This window comes from Plasmodium vinckei, assembly GCF_900681995.1.
Source record: "Plasmodium vinckei vinckei genome assembly, chromosome: PVVCY_11".
In the NCBI taxonomy this organism is placed as follows: domain Eukaryota; phylum Apicomplexa; class Aconoidasida; order Haemosporida; family Plasmodiidae; genus Plasmodium; species Plasmodium vinckei.
Genome location: NC_051303.1, coordinates 1,089,332 through 1,104,700, shown reverse-complemented (window position 1 = coordinate 1,104,700; position 15,369 = coordinate 1,089,332). Strand labels below are relative to the sequence as shown.

The window sequence follows — 15,369 nt, the reverse complement described above, 5'->3', positions numbered from 1 at the left end:
TTTATTTCGAAAAAAAAAAAAAAACAATGCAAATAGCACTACAAATAACAAAAAAATAAAATAAAACTAATTTTGGGGTCTCATTTCTATAAGTCTTTGAGCAAATTTTTTATGATTAAAATTATCAGGATTTATTTCAACTGCTTTGTTTTGATATGATATAGCTTCATTTAATTTCCCTAAATTATTATAGCATGAAGCAGATAATGATAAAACTTCAGTATTGTCTGGCTCGATTTTAAGTATAGTCTCGAAATAAGATAGAGCTATATTATAATCAATATATCTATATAAATTTCCAAGTGAAAATAAAGTAGGTATATGGTTAGGGTCTGTTGATAATATTATTTTAAATGTACTAATTGCTTTATCTATATCATTTGTTTGTTGATATAATACTCCTTGTTTATATATATAATCGATTTTTGATGGATTATGTGAATATGCTTTACTATAATAAAATAAAGACTTTTCAATATAATCATGTATACAACATAAATCACCTATTTCGTTATATAATGATGCTATTTTTTTATTTATTGAAATCATTTTATTATCACTAAAGGGTGTTACATCTTTTTCTTCATCTATATTTACACTACTTTCAAGACTCCTATTTAGTTGACAATTTTTTTGAATATCTTGAGGACTAATTTCAAATTCTAATACATTTTTATATACACGAGAATTATTTTCTTTCTTTCTTTTTAAATAACTTAATGCTTTAAAATATAAATCTAATGATTCTTTATAATTACAATTCCTTATTTTTCGAGCTTTAGTTATGATATCTTGTATATCTGGTTCCTGGAAATAAATATCATCTACATTTGTATAATCAACTGGCTCTAAAAGTTTCATGTTTACATAATTGTTATATTCTAAATTTCGACTTGATGCTCCCCCCATTGTAAAAGTTGAAAATGATGAATGTTTATTTTTGTATGTTAATGGTTCTTTAGTGCACTTTGCTATATGTTTGTCAGTTTGTCTATTATACTTTGGCGGCTGCCACTATTAACACATCCACTTCTTATGTGTGCAGGTGCACTGTAGGAAGTTTTATAAATTTTAAACAAATTTTATTACAAATATGTCTTTATTATTATTTTTTGCTAAAATGTTTTTATAATACTAAAAAAATGTTTATAAGTTTAATGATATAATTTTGCATAACAATATTTTTTTTATTTTTTCTACTCCTTGATATGTAAAGAAGACATATATCCATAGGTAATTTTTTACTTACAAATTATTATTATAATATATACTTTTTATTTTATATAAATATTTACTAATTTTATTATTTTTTTTTTTTAAAATAATTAAATAAAGGGTATAATGTTAGGCAAAAATTACACATGTATAAATGCGCATACATATATATTTGCACATATAAAACAAAGGAAATAATTTAAAGAGTATTTTTACAAAAAAAAAAAAATACACTAAAATATAAATACGTATGTAACTGTTAATGCTAAAAATGTTTATACGTAATATAAATGAAAAAATAATTTATACATATATTAATTATACAAAGTTGTAACAACATATGCTTCATACGCTTCATGTATTTGCACTAGTTTTCATGAATATAATTCAAACATAAAATTTATATAAGTTTTAAAACAGGAATAAATCGAACTTTATAAAAATATAATAGAAACTCATACTATATATATGAAAATTATTTTATGTATAATAAATATATTATTCACATTTTTTGTAAATTGCATAATTTTAAAAAAATTATAAAAAAAATAACATTATTTCATTTATATTTTTTTAATATATATTATAATATGAAACATATACAGTATTCCGTATGTTTTATTCTACTTTAAATAATTATCCTTTTATATTTAGTATTTAAAACAATATAGTATGGTGCATATTAAAACCAAAGGGAACTATAGTTGGGAAATATTATTATAAAAAAATACTAATTCACTGTAATAAATATGATAAGAATAGATAAAATAATATATATAATAAGTTTTTAATCAAGTCTTTACATACATAATAAATACCTACAAAATGTACAAATATTATATAACTCCTTATAAATACTTTTAAAACGTGTATATATGTCTTTAGACATTTCAATAACCCTTTTCTCTCAACTTTACAATTATATACTTATGTATATATATTGCTTGTGTTATTTTTTCACACGTAAAAAAATATGTTTTATCAACAAAATTAATTATTATAAAAATATAATAAAATAAAAACTATTAATCATTTTTAAATGTCCAAATAAATTTACGAAATTACTTTTTGTTCTCCATACTGACCAAATATGCAGGTTATTTGTTTTGTCATATATTTTTTATTTTTATGTTTTTTTTTTATGATTTTTTTTTTTTTTAAACAATCACATAATAAATGGAATGATATACAACTGTATTTATGTAATGATAAGTATCATAATTGGTTCCTACAAAATAATAATTTTTTTTGTATTATAGAGGGGAAATTGTTTTTAAAAAATGGGTATTCGTATTTATTTAATTTGAAAAAAAAAATTATAAATAGCTTTTAATATGGAATAAACAAAAGAATATTTCTATGAATATGCAAAAATTATTACATATATTTTGTGAGAATAATAATAGAACAATTTGAATTAATTGGGTCTACATAATTATATAGTTTTATTTGATCTTAATATTTCACTATTGTCTTCTTTAGTTTATTTATATGTTATATTTTCAACAATTTTCAACAATTTTTTTTGTAAACATTGGGAAGGATTCAGTAGGATACTCATATAATTATGAACCGAATTATTTGCGTATATAAAATGTAAAAAATAATATCCTCCTTAATTTTTACATATTATAGGTAAAAAAAAAAAAATAATTTTTTTAATATATTCATTTTGGGCTTATTTTATGAAAAAATGAATAGCATTATATAGAAAGATTAACAATATTTTTATTTTTTTAAAATATATCTCGTTAGTATATATATACATATAATATATATGACGAAGCAATGCAAATTATTATTTTGTTGTTGTTTAAAAAAAATATATAGTAAAATTTCGAAGAAAAAAAGTAATAAATAATATTAAAGAATAAATACAAAACAAATATAAGTTATACTAAACTGCTAGAAAGAAATGCATTTTTTTAAAGGAAAAATATATAATGAAGAGGATGGAACAAACAAGAATATAAATAATGCAGATAATGTAGATAATAAAGAAAATGAAGAAAATGAAGATATGAATAAGTCTAATTATGTAGAAGACCTTTCCACCAAAGAAAATGAAACTTTGGCATGTGAAAATGATCAAGCAGAAGATGATAAGGAAACGAAAAAAAGATCGAGAGAAAATGATGATAACAATATAAATGATTTAAATTCTAAAAAGATAAAACAAAAAGATACTTCAGAAGAAGATAGCAAACATGATGAAGAAAAAAATAATATCAAATATAAAGATCATGTCATATCTAATAAAAAAAATGAAAAAGAAAATTTTTATAGTGAACAAAAATTTGAAGATTTAGATATTTGTGATGCTTTAAAAAAGGGACTAAAAGAATTAAATTTTATTACATTAACAGAAATACAATCAAAATGTATTCCACACTTTTTAAGTGGAAAAGATATATTAGGGGCAGCTAAAACAGGGTCAGGAAAAACATTAGCATTTCTTGTTCCTTCAATTAATATATTATATAATATAAAATTTTTACCTAAAAATGGAACAGGAGTATTAATAATATCACCAACAAGAGAATTATGCTTACAAATATATCAAGTTTGCACAGATTTGTGTAAATATATACCTCAAACAAATGGTATAATAATAGGGGGTGTAAGTAGAAATGAAGAAAAAAAAAAATTTATACATGGCATAAATATTTTAATTGCAACACCAGGTAGATTATTAGACCATATGCAAAATACTAAAGAGTTTAACTACAAAAATTTAGTATGCTTAATTATTGATGAAGCTGATAGATTACTTCAAATAGGATTTGAAGAAGAAATTAATTTAATTGTAAAAAGGTTACCAAAAAAACGACAAACAGCTTTATTTTCAGCAACACAAACAACAAAAGTAGAAAGTTTAATTAGACTATCTTTACAAAAACCTATATTTATAGAAGTTACTACAAAAATTGCAACTGTCGAAAGATTAAAACAAGGTTATGCATTAGTAGACGAAGATAAACGATTTCTTTTATTGTTTACTTTTTTAAAAAGAAATCCTTCAAAAAAAATTATGGTTTTTTTTAATAATTGTATGTCTGTTCAATTTTACAATGACTTATTAAATTATATTGATATACCAACTTTTTGTATACATGGAAAAAAAAAGCAAAATCAGCGATTAAAAAGCTTTAATGAATTTTCTGCTGCAAAAAATGCTATTTTATTATGTACAAATGTTGCAGCAAGAGGATTAGATATACCAAATGTTAATTATATTATCCAATATGACCCCCCCGATGATTCGAAAGAATATATACACAGAGTAGGCCGAACATGTAGAGGAAATGACTCTGCAGGATCAGCAATCATTTTTTTAATGAAACATGAGCTTAAATTTTTAAATTATTTAAAATTTTATAATATACCGGTCAATCAATTTGCCTATGACCAGAATAAACTCATAAATATACAGTCACAAATGGAATCAATTGTTACAAAAAATTTCCATCTTCATAAAATGGCACGGGAGGCCTTTAAATCGTATTTAAATGTAATAATAAAATTGTTGAAAAAAAAAAAAAACTAGCCAAATAGCAAAAAAAAAAAATTTTTATTCACATATTTAGCTAGTTCGCTATTTGTTCATATTTTTTTATATAAAATAAAATAGGGTGAACTTTTATTGCCTCATGTTGTTTTCGTTGTAAATACAATAATGTTTCTATTAGCGTGGATTTATTTATTATATTTCTTCATAATCTATTTATAATTTTTTTACAATTTTTTAGGGATATGTGACTTACGCATTGAAAGATGTCTTTGATATAAATAATCTGAATTTGATGTTAACATCCAAAAACTTCGGATTGGATGCCCCACCAAAAGTTGATTTAAATTTAAAATTTAATGTCAAAAAAAAAAAGTTTAAATAGTAAAAATACTATGTAATAATATGTGTATGCATGACAACTTTGTCCATAGAAATTTAATTTACACAATCTAAGATCGTACACATTTTCTAAAAAATTTTAATACCCTCAATTAGGAAATAATATATTACTTTTTCCATGTTTTTATTTTTAAATTAATATTTTTTTTAATTACTTTTTCATAGCATACTATAATTTAAATTATATTATTAATTTAAGAATAATTCTACAAAATAGTGTTTGTCTTTATTTGGTATCAATAGTAAATGATACTTCCTATTTTTTTTCAATTTATGTAAATTGTTTATTATAATTTTTTATTGTTTTTATTCTTCAAATTAACTAACTCTGTTAAACTATCATAATAAGACTTTTTTTTTAATTTATTTTTTTCTTCCTCCTCTTTTTTTTCTTTTTCCTGTTAAAATGAAAAAAAAGGAATATATGAAACTCATTAAAGTTAAGACTCAAGGTGCATATATTATTCCTATTACATTTATTTTTTTTCGCATGAATATATAGTATGTTACATTGAGTTCACTGAGTTCCTTTAATTTTTCTGCGTCTTTTTTTCCAATTTCTATTTGTTCAATTTGTTTCTTTTTTTTTTCGTCCTTCAAAAAAAGAACATATAAATGAGTAAAATAGAATATGTAATAAACAAATAAATATAAAGGTGTATATATATGTTGACAAAATAATGACATGCTCATAAATAATTTCCATGTCTATAAAATATATTAACCATTGCAATAAGTCTAGCTTCTTTTAATTCATCCATTTTTTTCTTTTTATCATCTTCTTCAACTATTCTTTTTTGATCTTCTTTCTTCTTTGTTTCCTTCAACCACCTTAAAACAGATATTGAATGTGGATATCCAATGTCAGTATGTTAGTCACAAATAAGAACATACACACAAAAATATACTTATGCAATAATAGTATTTTACTTATGTTTTTATATTTTATATTATTTACTTGATTGCTTGTATTTCATCATAATGGGCTTGTAATTCTACATTCTTTTTTTGTTTCATTCTAATTGCATGAATTGCCATTTCTCTTTCTTCTTTTTCGTTTTTCACTTGTTCATCATATTCTTTTTTTCTCTTTTCTGTTTCTTCCATATATTTTACATACCTTGATTTAAAAAAAAATTAACACAGTTTAATAATGGATTATGAAATAATTTTTTCCTTTTTATTTGTATAATATTTTTTATTTATTTACTCGGCGTCTTTTCTCTTTTCTTCTTTTTTTAGTTCGTTTGCAACTGTTAAAGATCAAATTGGGATTTAAGCATTAACATATATAGCCATAAAATATATATTATATATATGGATGATTATTTTCTTTATTCCTAGCTTGAGCTTACGTTCAATGTTTTTTTTGTTATTCTCTAAAATATAATTTTGTATAACCCTTTGGCTTTCTAACTTTTCTTTTTTTCTTTCAAGATCATCCATTTTATTTTTTTCAAACTGTTTCTGCATTAGCTTTCCTTCGATAATTTTCGATTGTTCTTCCTCTTGTCTTCTTATCTGTTAATCCAAATGTTAATAGTTATTTTTGATATATATATGCATTTAATATAAAGAAAATGTTGAGGATATATATTTCTTTTCCGCTTTTTTATACAAGATTTTCCTGGATTTGATTTTTTATTATTAGGGCACTTTCTTTATTTTTTAATACACTTTTCCTTTCTTCATCTTTATGTTTTTTTTCGATTTCAGACAAATAAGCTGTTTCAATATCTTCTCTTTTTGATGATTCTTCATCAATTTTTCTTTGTTGTATCCTGATTAATATATAGACATTTTTTTTGTAAATATTTAAATGGAAAAAAATATATTGTATAAATAGTAAAATCAAACAATTGCTCTATTGTCTAAAAAAGAAAATAATTTTGTTTTTTTTTGTTTAACTTTTTCTCTTCCGTTTGTTTTTTCAGTTCTTTTAACAAGTCTTTATCATTTTTTATAAATCGTGGATTCTGTTTTTTTACAACTTCCTATGGTATAAGTATAGAGAAAATAAATATGTCTAAAATAAATGTCAAAGTATTCTCAAATTTTGTATAGGAAAAACTTTAGTAACACATTTCTATGCATTATATATTTGAAATATAATTTTTTTTTATTTAAATGCATATGTTAAACTTTCGAATTATTTTTACTTTGCTTTCAATCAAATAATCTTTTTTTATATTTTTAAATTCATCTTGATTTTGTATAAATTTTAAAAGTTCCTTTGGAAAGAGGAAAATAATTATAGCACATTATTATTATGGTGTAAGCTTATTAAAACCATGAAAGTTTACTATTTTTCACTTAAAATGGGATATATATATACACATAACATGTATGTATACTTCTCTTTCTGCTGATGTGGCACTTTCTTTTTTGTTGTTATCGTCGCTAGTCATCCATTTCTACACATTCAAAAGGTTAAGAAATAGGGAACCATTTATAAATACATACAAAATGTTTAAATTAAATTTATGAATAAAATAATGAAGGAAGCAATTTGGATAATATATAGAAACAGTTGTATATATGTAAAAATAATTTGTTTTTATAAGTCTATACTTTTTCGATTTCCTCCAAATCATTACTTATTAATTCATTTTCTTTTTTTTTTTTATTTTTTAATGTTGACAAACTATTATTACTTAAAACCATTTCCTTCCCCTTTTTTTTATTTTTAATAAGCCTTTATATATTGGCTATGAAAAAATATGCAAATATATTCGAAACGACTAAAGTTCCAAAATTATAAACATTCTAAAATAAAAATACACACATTAATAGAATAGAAAAATGGGTTTTATTCTTGTAGTATATTTAAAACATGTTTAGCATCGAAAATATAAATTATAAATCAAATTATAAGAAAAATAAACAACCTTCCTACAGTATAGAGGTATCTATAAATATGTATTATATATATATGTGCGATAATGCGTAAGACAGATGAAAATTATTCAAAAAAATATATAACTCTTAAAGGAAAGTACGAGAGTAAATAAGAAACGGAAACTAATTTTCTCCAACTTAAAAATATAGTGTCTTAACTTTCACTTTGGGTATAGTGTTACTACATAATGGAAAAGTTAAACAAAGTAAATATATGTGAAAAAGAATTGATAATTATTAATTCTTTATATTTGCGCATTACATGTGCAATATACTTATTCACACGGCAATACCTATTTTATAAATATAGAGAAAAAAAAAATAAACATAAAAAATTATTATTATTTATGTCTTATGCTAAATTTTCGATTTTTATTCATTTATATATTCATAAAATAGTTTAAATTATTTTTTAAGGTATACCCAAAAGTTATTCTACTATTTTTGTATTGACGAATTTTTTCATCACACTATATACTCTCCAATCTTAAATTTTTCAAAAAAAAATTTAGCATTGCTTAAATGCGGATCTAAAGGGTACACACATATGAGTATACATATTTTACCCTTTGTGTTTATTTTTATAATGGTATAAAATATATAAATAAATTATATTTAAAAAAAACTATTTCACAAATTCGGTTTTGAACATATTCACTATTAGCAAAATGGAGAGTCATATGTATATCATATATATAGAAAATATTTCTTTTAATTAGTTTATTAAAACAAAAAAAAAATAGAAAGTCGTAAAAAAAGCTATACTGTATAAATAATAAACAAATAGGAAATAATTTCAAAAATAATTGTAAGCATTCACGGAAGCTTTTTAAAAGTTATTTTCTTTTAAATTACTTGTTATCATATTTAAGTATTTTTTTTAAAATATAAATTATAAAATAACATAGAAGTTGTAATAGGGCCAATTCCACCAGGAACAGCCGAAATATATGAAGATTTTTTTTTGCAATTTAAATCTACATCTCCAAATATTTCATAATTTTTAAAAAATTTTGATAATTTATTGGCAAACTCAAGTTTTAATTTATCATTTTTTAATAATATTTTATTATATCTATTTTTAACCTCTTCCTTTCTACACACATTTTTATTACTACTACTATCATTGCATATATCGGTCTTTTTAAAAGACCCTCTATTTATATTTCTACATTTTCTTTTGTTTTGAACTTTCCTTTGCTCATACACCCTTTTCTTTCTATATTTGATACTAAAACATTTTCTTTCACATAAACAAGATGGTTTAATCGGGTTTGTACTTTCATTTGTTCCTTGGATCTCGTTTTCAACTTTGCTAGAAACACATAATTTTTTTTTTTCTTTTTTTTTTATAAGACTTGTAGATATTAAATTGATACCTAGATCTAAAATTATGGCATTTTTTTTTATATGTTTTTTCTTTAAAATATTAAAATATCCAATACCAATTATTATAATATCGGAATTTTTTATAATATTTTTTTTCAAATTATTTTTGATGATAGAATATTTTTTGTTACTCTGTATATGCTTATTTATATTATATATATAATTATTTATAAATTTAAGAATTTTATTTTTAAAATCATTTTCATCATGAACATATAATTTTTTTTTTTTTTTTTTGTCCATTTTCATAAAAAAATAAATTTGCTTGTTTTTCTTTTTTGCGTCTTTGTTATATCTACAAATAGTATATCCGTTGACTGCATCATAAACTGTTGTAGATATTCCAATTTTATAAAAAAAATAAAATAATGTTAAAAATATATTTATATTATTATTAAGAATTAATATCTTTTTATTTTCTATCTTAATATTGTAATATTTAATAAATAAAATAATGGAGTGAACACAACAAGGTATATTATACTTAGTAAACTCATTTAAATAGTTATAAATTTCGGTATCCATACTGTTTGATACTTTTTTCAAAGACTTTTTAATACACCAATTACTGGAATTGTCTCTATAATAATTTGTAGATTTAACTATTACTTTTTTAATATGTGTATTGTTGTCTTCTACTTTCCCTTTTTTATATATCTCTTGACAATTATTTGTCAATACATTTTTAATACAGCATATTAAAGCGTGTTTTATATTTATTATAATAAATAGGTAATAATTAAATAATAGTGATTGAAATAGTGAAAAAAACAATTGTATCAAATATATAAAATTTTGAATATGTACCATTGATATGAAGCATTGTGGGTATACACATTGATTGTCTGCATTTCTAACATCAATTATTTGCTCTTCATTTGTATAACTATCATAAATGGTGTGTCTCTTTTTACAATGAGGAATATAAGTATATATACTAACCAAATTTACATTCTTTTCATTCTTATTTGTAAAATTTGTGTCTAATCCAAAAAATTGTAATAATGATTTCTTAATGTTTAATACTTTAAATATTGTATTATTATTAGAAGCATCAATATCTTTTTTTTCGTTAATAAATTTTGATACATAAAACTTGTTTATATGAAAACTTAAGGGTGATAAAATTAAGATTGATGTGTTATTTCCTTTTTTTTTATTAATTTTTTTTATTAAATTAATTAATTTTTCTTGAGAATATTTCTTATCTACTTTTACTAGTATAAAAATTATATCCAATTTTAAGTATATACTTTTTTTTAATAATATATATAAATAAGAATATGCTACCACATTTTTGGAATATATTACATACAGTTTTTTCTTTCCCTTAAACTCTACACCATTCTCTAAACTTTCCTTTTTATAATTTTCAATCTTTTTTAAAACAAGCTGATCAATTTTTTCTGATACTGGAAGCCCAATTAGCAAGTCAGCCTTCATTGTTAAATTGTTTTAAATGGTAGAAATTGCAAAAATCAAATTTCATATTTTTAATTAAAGTTTGTAGATATCATTTGTATTATCCAATTTGTACACCCTTGCTAAGGATATATGGTCTAGCAAAAACGACATAAAAATAAATAAATTAATTAATAAATGAAATGAAACAGCTGTTTCACTCTGCTTAACTTGAAAAATGCATTTTTTTCCAATTTAACTGGGAAATATTTATTCACAGTTGTTCATCATGCTCATTTACTTAATAATACACGACATAAAAATAATTAGTAGTCGATTAAATATTTAATTTTCTTCATTTTTTTTTCACACTTTTATATCATTTAATTTTTTACAAATTTCTATAAAAATAAATGTTGGGTTTTACACTTTGAATAATTCCCCTTGAATTCATTTCGTTTTATTATTTAAAAAAATATAGAGAAAAAAATATGAAACAATAAAGTGCAAATCATATATATTATTCATCGGTGTAAATCGCGGTATAATTTACTCTAAACATTTTTACTTTGCTTAACTTTTAAGGAACCTATTTTATGTATATACATATAAGAGCCTAGTCCTTATATTTTACTACCTCCTTAAATTTTATTTAGCATGATTACTCTTTTTTTATACAAATTCAGATAAGAAATATTTAGCATATTCAAAACGAAATATGCATAATTAGTAAAAAAAAAAAAATAATAATTTTTTTATGAATTGTTCAGAATATTTATACGCAAATGTTGTAGTGAGTGCTACTTCAAGCATAAGGCATAATAGTTGTATGTGCGCATTCTCATACACTTTTAAAAAAACTATTGTTATTGTTTTAAAATTATTCAATATTATTTATTAGTTTTATATAGAATAAAATAAAACATACACAATGTTTGCATCATTTATTGAAAATAAAATTGATAATTATATGAAGGATAATATAGAATTGAAACTTCAGCTAGCTCATTTAATTTTGTAAAAAAAAATAAAAATAAATGAGCAAAGACGAATGGATGGCATAAAAGATATGCATTTTTATAAAACAAAAGGGTACATATATCCCTACGAATACTATGTAAAAATATTAATTTCATAAATGCAAGTATGAAAAAGTGTGCATATACATATCATGCACAATATTTATTTTATGAAGCCACTAAATCGCGGAGTGCCAATCCTTTCCCATTACAGCATTGAATTATTAAAAAAAAAACATTAATATATAAAAGGGCCATAAAATAATTTTATTCGGTATATATTCTTGCTCCATATCACTTTTTTTCTTATGTAATTAATATCAACACCACTCTATGAATAAGAGTATCGATATATATTCTCGATTCATATGTGAGAAATTACCGGCTCAACTTCCTGGTCTTGTTCAAAACCTCTACAGAGTTGTTTGGCCATCTTGTGTTAAAGAACTTCAAATTGTTATCATGTGAAACATCATAATCAACTTCCTTTAAAAAAAAATAAGTAATAGCTTTTTCGGGTATTTCTTGGGCATCATATAGATAAAAATATTTGTCTTTTGGTGGATCAGCAAATTTACGCTCATCGATATCTTTTTGCTTGACCTGTAAATAAAATGATTTAAATTCTGAATATAATAATATATCTAGATCATTTACAAAACCTCGAAACATATTTCTATATTCATCTTTTATATTCAAATCTTCAATAAATCTGGATATAAAATGTGATAAGATATATTTATTATCTTCTTTATCATATTTTTTCCACACTTTATTAAGTTTTTCTAAATATAGTTCTTCACTAGTACATCTTGAATTTTTTATATTTAATGAAAACAAAACAGTGTAATGATTAGAACTACTAATAACCCAGATGGGATATATTGGATACTTGTAAAAATTACCAACTTCACAATATTTAAAAGCTTCGAAATCTGTTAATAATCCTATTAATGGTCTTTTATTTATACCTTTAAGTATTATATTATTTTTATTAAATGATGAAGAATTTTGTATATCCATATTTTGAGAATTCTTTGAATCATTTCCATTATTTATTCCAACAAAAGATGAATTATTACAACTACTACTTCCTCCATTTTCATACATACTTACAATATCTACATCAGTATTTAAGAATGTGTTTATGATACTATTATTATCAAACACATTTGAACAAGCTCGACCTGTTAATAAAAGATTTACTAATTCCTGAGAGCAATGTCCATATATACCTATTAATGGGTGATTTATATCATCCATATCATCTTTTATATTATTTATTCCTCTAGTCAATATGACTGAATATAGAAAAGATATAGCACCAGTAGAACTTGAAAATATTATAAAATGTTCCAAATAAAAACGAAGAACATCTTTTATACTACTAAACTCTTTATAGTATATATTTATTTTTTTTAAATCTCTTACAACAGGTTCACTACTATTTTGTTTGCTCAAAAAATATGCAGAATCATAACATTCTGGTAGCAAAAAGGCAATAATATAATATGACTTATCAGTGCATTGATATAATATATATGCTAATGATTCTACTAAAGCATAATATTTTAAATCGCGAATATGTTCTCTAACTAGGTATAAAATTTCATTGTCCTTTTTATTCATTTCTTCATCATTTTTTTCAGAATATACTTCCTTATTATGTGATGATGTTATATTTTTAAGTTCATTAACTTGTTTTGTATCTATATTTTTATGTATATCATTTGTGTTATCATTCTTAGTATAATCATGATGGCTGCCATGTTGCATATTCTCTTTTTTTTCCCCATTTTTTGAATCCTTAGATAGGTCTTCTTTACAAAGATTAGTTGAGCTTACTTGGGTTTCTCCATCGGTTTTATTTTGATCTGTATTATTAAATGACATGTTCATAAAATCATTGTTAGTTTTTAGGACATCGAAATAATCGTTTTCCCATAAAAAATTATATTTATAATTAAAAAGTAAAACAATTATGATATATGCTTGAATACTTGATATAAGTCCACATGGCCCACTTAAAAATTGACGAAGGCCAAAATTTATATTTTTATCATCATAAAATGATATATTATGATTACACCATTTTTGTATATCCATTTTATTTGAATATTTATAATTGTTAGTACCAAAAACTATATTGTGTAAATTGGTTGGATCTTCAAATTGTTTCATTTCTGTTAATAAATAATTTACATATACATGATCATTTAAACTTTTACTTCTATTCCCTTTTTTTAACCATTTACAATAATCTTGTGTTGTATAATTTATATTTTTATATGTTTTTTTTATTTGATCTAATGATTGACAGGATAAAGAAGAGGAGCTACTACAATCACTAGAATTATCATCACTATCATATTCATCATTACTTGAAGAATAACGTGAACTTTTTTTTCTTTCATTTAATTTTTCATTTCTTTTATTTAAATTATTTATATAATCTTTTATTATTACATATACATTCTTATAATCTTTATATATTTCTTTCCAAAATAATTTATTATCAATTATATCTGTTTGATTTTTTGTTGTTTCATAATTATTACATAAATAATATGTGATTTTATCAAAATTTTTTCTTGCAATATCATAATTACTGTCATTTAAATCCGATTTTTCTTTCTCCGTATTTTTTGTATCACATTTTAAAATGGACAATCTGATTGCTTCTTGTAACATTTCGTCATTTTCATCATCTATATCTAAGTTCTGCCAAGTAGAAAAAAAATTGAAAAAAAAATTAAAAAAACATAAAATAAACTTATTTTTTTTGAGAATATAAAATAAAATAATTGAAAAAGGATATATATTTTTTACAACATGCAGGAATATCATTTATCGAATAGGCTCATGTATGCATGAAAGTGTAAACACATAGATGGATATATGAGCGTGTGTATGTTCACACTAGTTCGTTCTCTATGCTTTTTATTTATTTTAAGATTACAGCTTGCTTGTTTCTTTGCTGAGAAGCATGGTACTCCTCAAGGGATAAGGCTATGGTTTTTGAAATTTCCTCTTCTTCTTTTCTTAAAAGCTCTTCATTTGTTTGCATTTTGTAATGTTCTTAAAATGAGGATTTAAATAAAAAATTATTCATAAAATTTTAATTATCTATATATTGTGGGTATTGATAAGCACATTTTTTTTTAACTTATTTAGCATTGCATTATTTCGAATGCTTCTTTTTCTTTTATTCATTCTTCTAATTATATCAATATTCCTGCGGTAATTATTTTTCTTATTTTTATACTTTTTTTTGTACGTTTTTTTCTTTTTTATTCTAAGAAGCTTTAAAGCGTCGCACAGAGTATCATATATATATATTTTTATTTATATATTTATATTTTTTATTGGTCCTTTTTATTACTATTAATATGCATATAATAATATAATAGTATGACTCGTACATACGTGTGCATGAAAAAGCAAGGCTTTCCTTATAACCTACAATTTTAAATAATTGCAGTTTTTGACAGATTTTATAATATGGAAAAAAGTAAAATGTATTTAGTGAATTAATTG

At 22.2% G+C, this 15,369-nt stretch overlaps 5 protein-coding genes across 5 annotated transcripts; 1 reads left to right on the top strand and 4 right to left on the bottom strand.

The window, feature by feature from the left end:
* Positions 1-66: 66 nt before the first annotated feature.
* PVVCY_1103090 (tetratricopeptide repeat protein, putative) lies at positions 67-909 on the bottom strand (the record flags this gene model as incomplete). Its single annotated transcript, XM_008626068.1, has 1 exon — positions 67-909. The coding sequence occupies one exon, from the start codon at positions 907-909 to the stop codon at positions 67-69; it is 843 nt and encodes a 280-aa protein (XP_008624290.1).
* A 2,221-nt stretch (positions 910-3,130) lies between these two features.
* PVVCY_1103080 (ATP-dependent RNA helicase HAS1, putative) lies at positions 3,131-5,108 on the top strand (the record flags this gene model as incomplete). Its single annotated transcript, XM_008626069.1, has 2 exons — positions 3,131-4,726; positions 4,965-5,108. The coding sequence occupies 2 exons, from the start codon at positions 3,131-3,133 to the stop codon at positions 5,106-5,108; spliced, it is 1,740 nt and encodes a 579-aa protein (XP_008624291.1).
* Positions 5,109-5,412: 304 nt separating this feature from the next.
* Positions 5,413-7,789, bottom strand: PVVCY_1103070 (conserved Plasmodium protein, unknown function; the record flags this gene model as incomplete). The annotated part of the gene is made up of 11 exons (XM_008626070.1): positions 5,413-5,523; positions 5,636-5,719; positions 5,851-5,956; positions 6,084-6,245; positions 6,336-6,378; positions 6,481-6,646; positions 6,744-6,906; positions 7,034-7,119; positions 7,285-7,356; positions 7,480-7,539; positions 7,697-7,789. 11 exons carry the CDS (start codon positions 7,787-7,789, stop codon positions 5,413-5,415), a joined length of 1,146 nt encoding a protein of 381 aa, XP_008624292.1.
* A 1,101-nt stretch (positions 7,790-8,890) lies between these two features.
* Positions 8,891-10,855, bottom strand: PVVCY_1103060 (bifunctional methylenetetrahydrofolate dehydrogenase/cyclohydrolase, putative; the record flags this gene model as incomplete). Its single annotated transcript, XM_008626071.1, has 1 exon — positions 8,891-10,855. The coding sequence occupies one exon, from the start codon at positions 10,853-10,855 to the stop codon at positions 8,891-8,893; it is 1,965 nt and encodes a 654-aa protein (XP_008624293.1).
* Positions 10,856-12,210: 1,355 nt separating this feature from the next.
* PVVCY_1103050 (conserved protein, unknown function) lies at positions 12,211-14,899 on the bottom strand (the record flags this gene model as incomplete). Its single annotated transcript, XM_008626072.1, has 2 exons — positions 12,211-14,553; positions 14,792-14,899. 2 exons carry the CDS (start codon positions 14,897-14,899, stop codon positions 12,211-12,213), a joined length of 2,451 nt encoding a protein of 816 aa, XP_008624294.1.
* Positions 14,900-15,369: the final 470 nt, after the last annotated feature.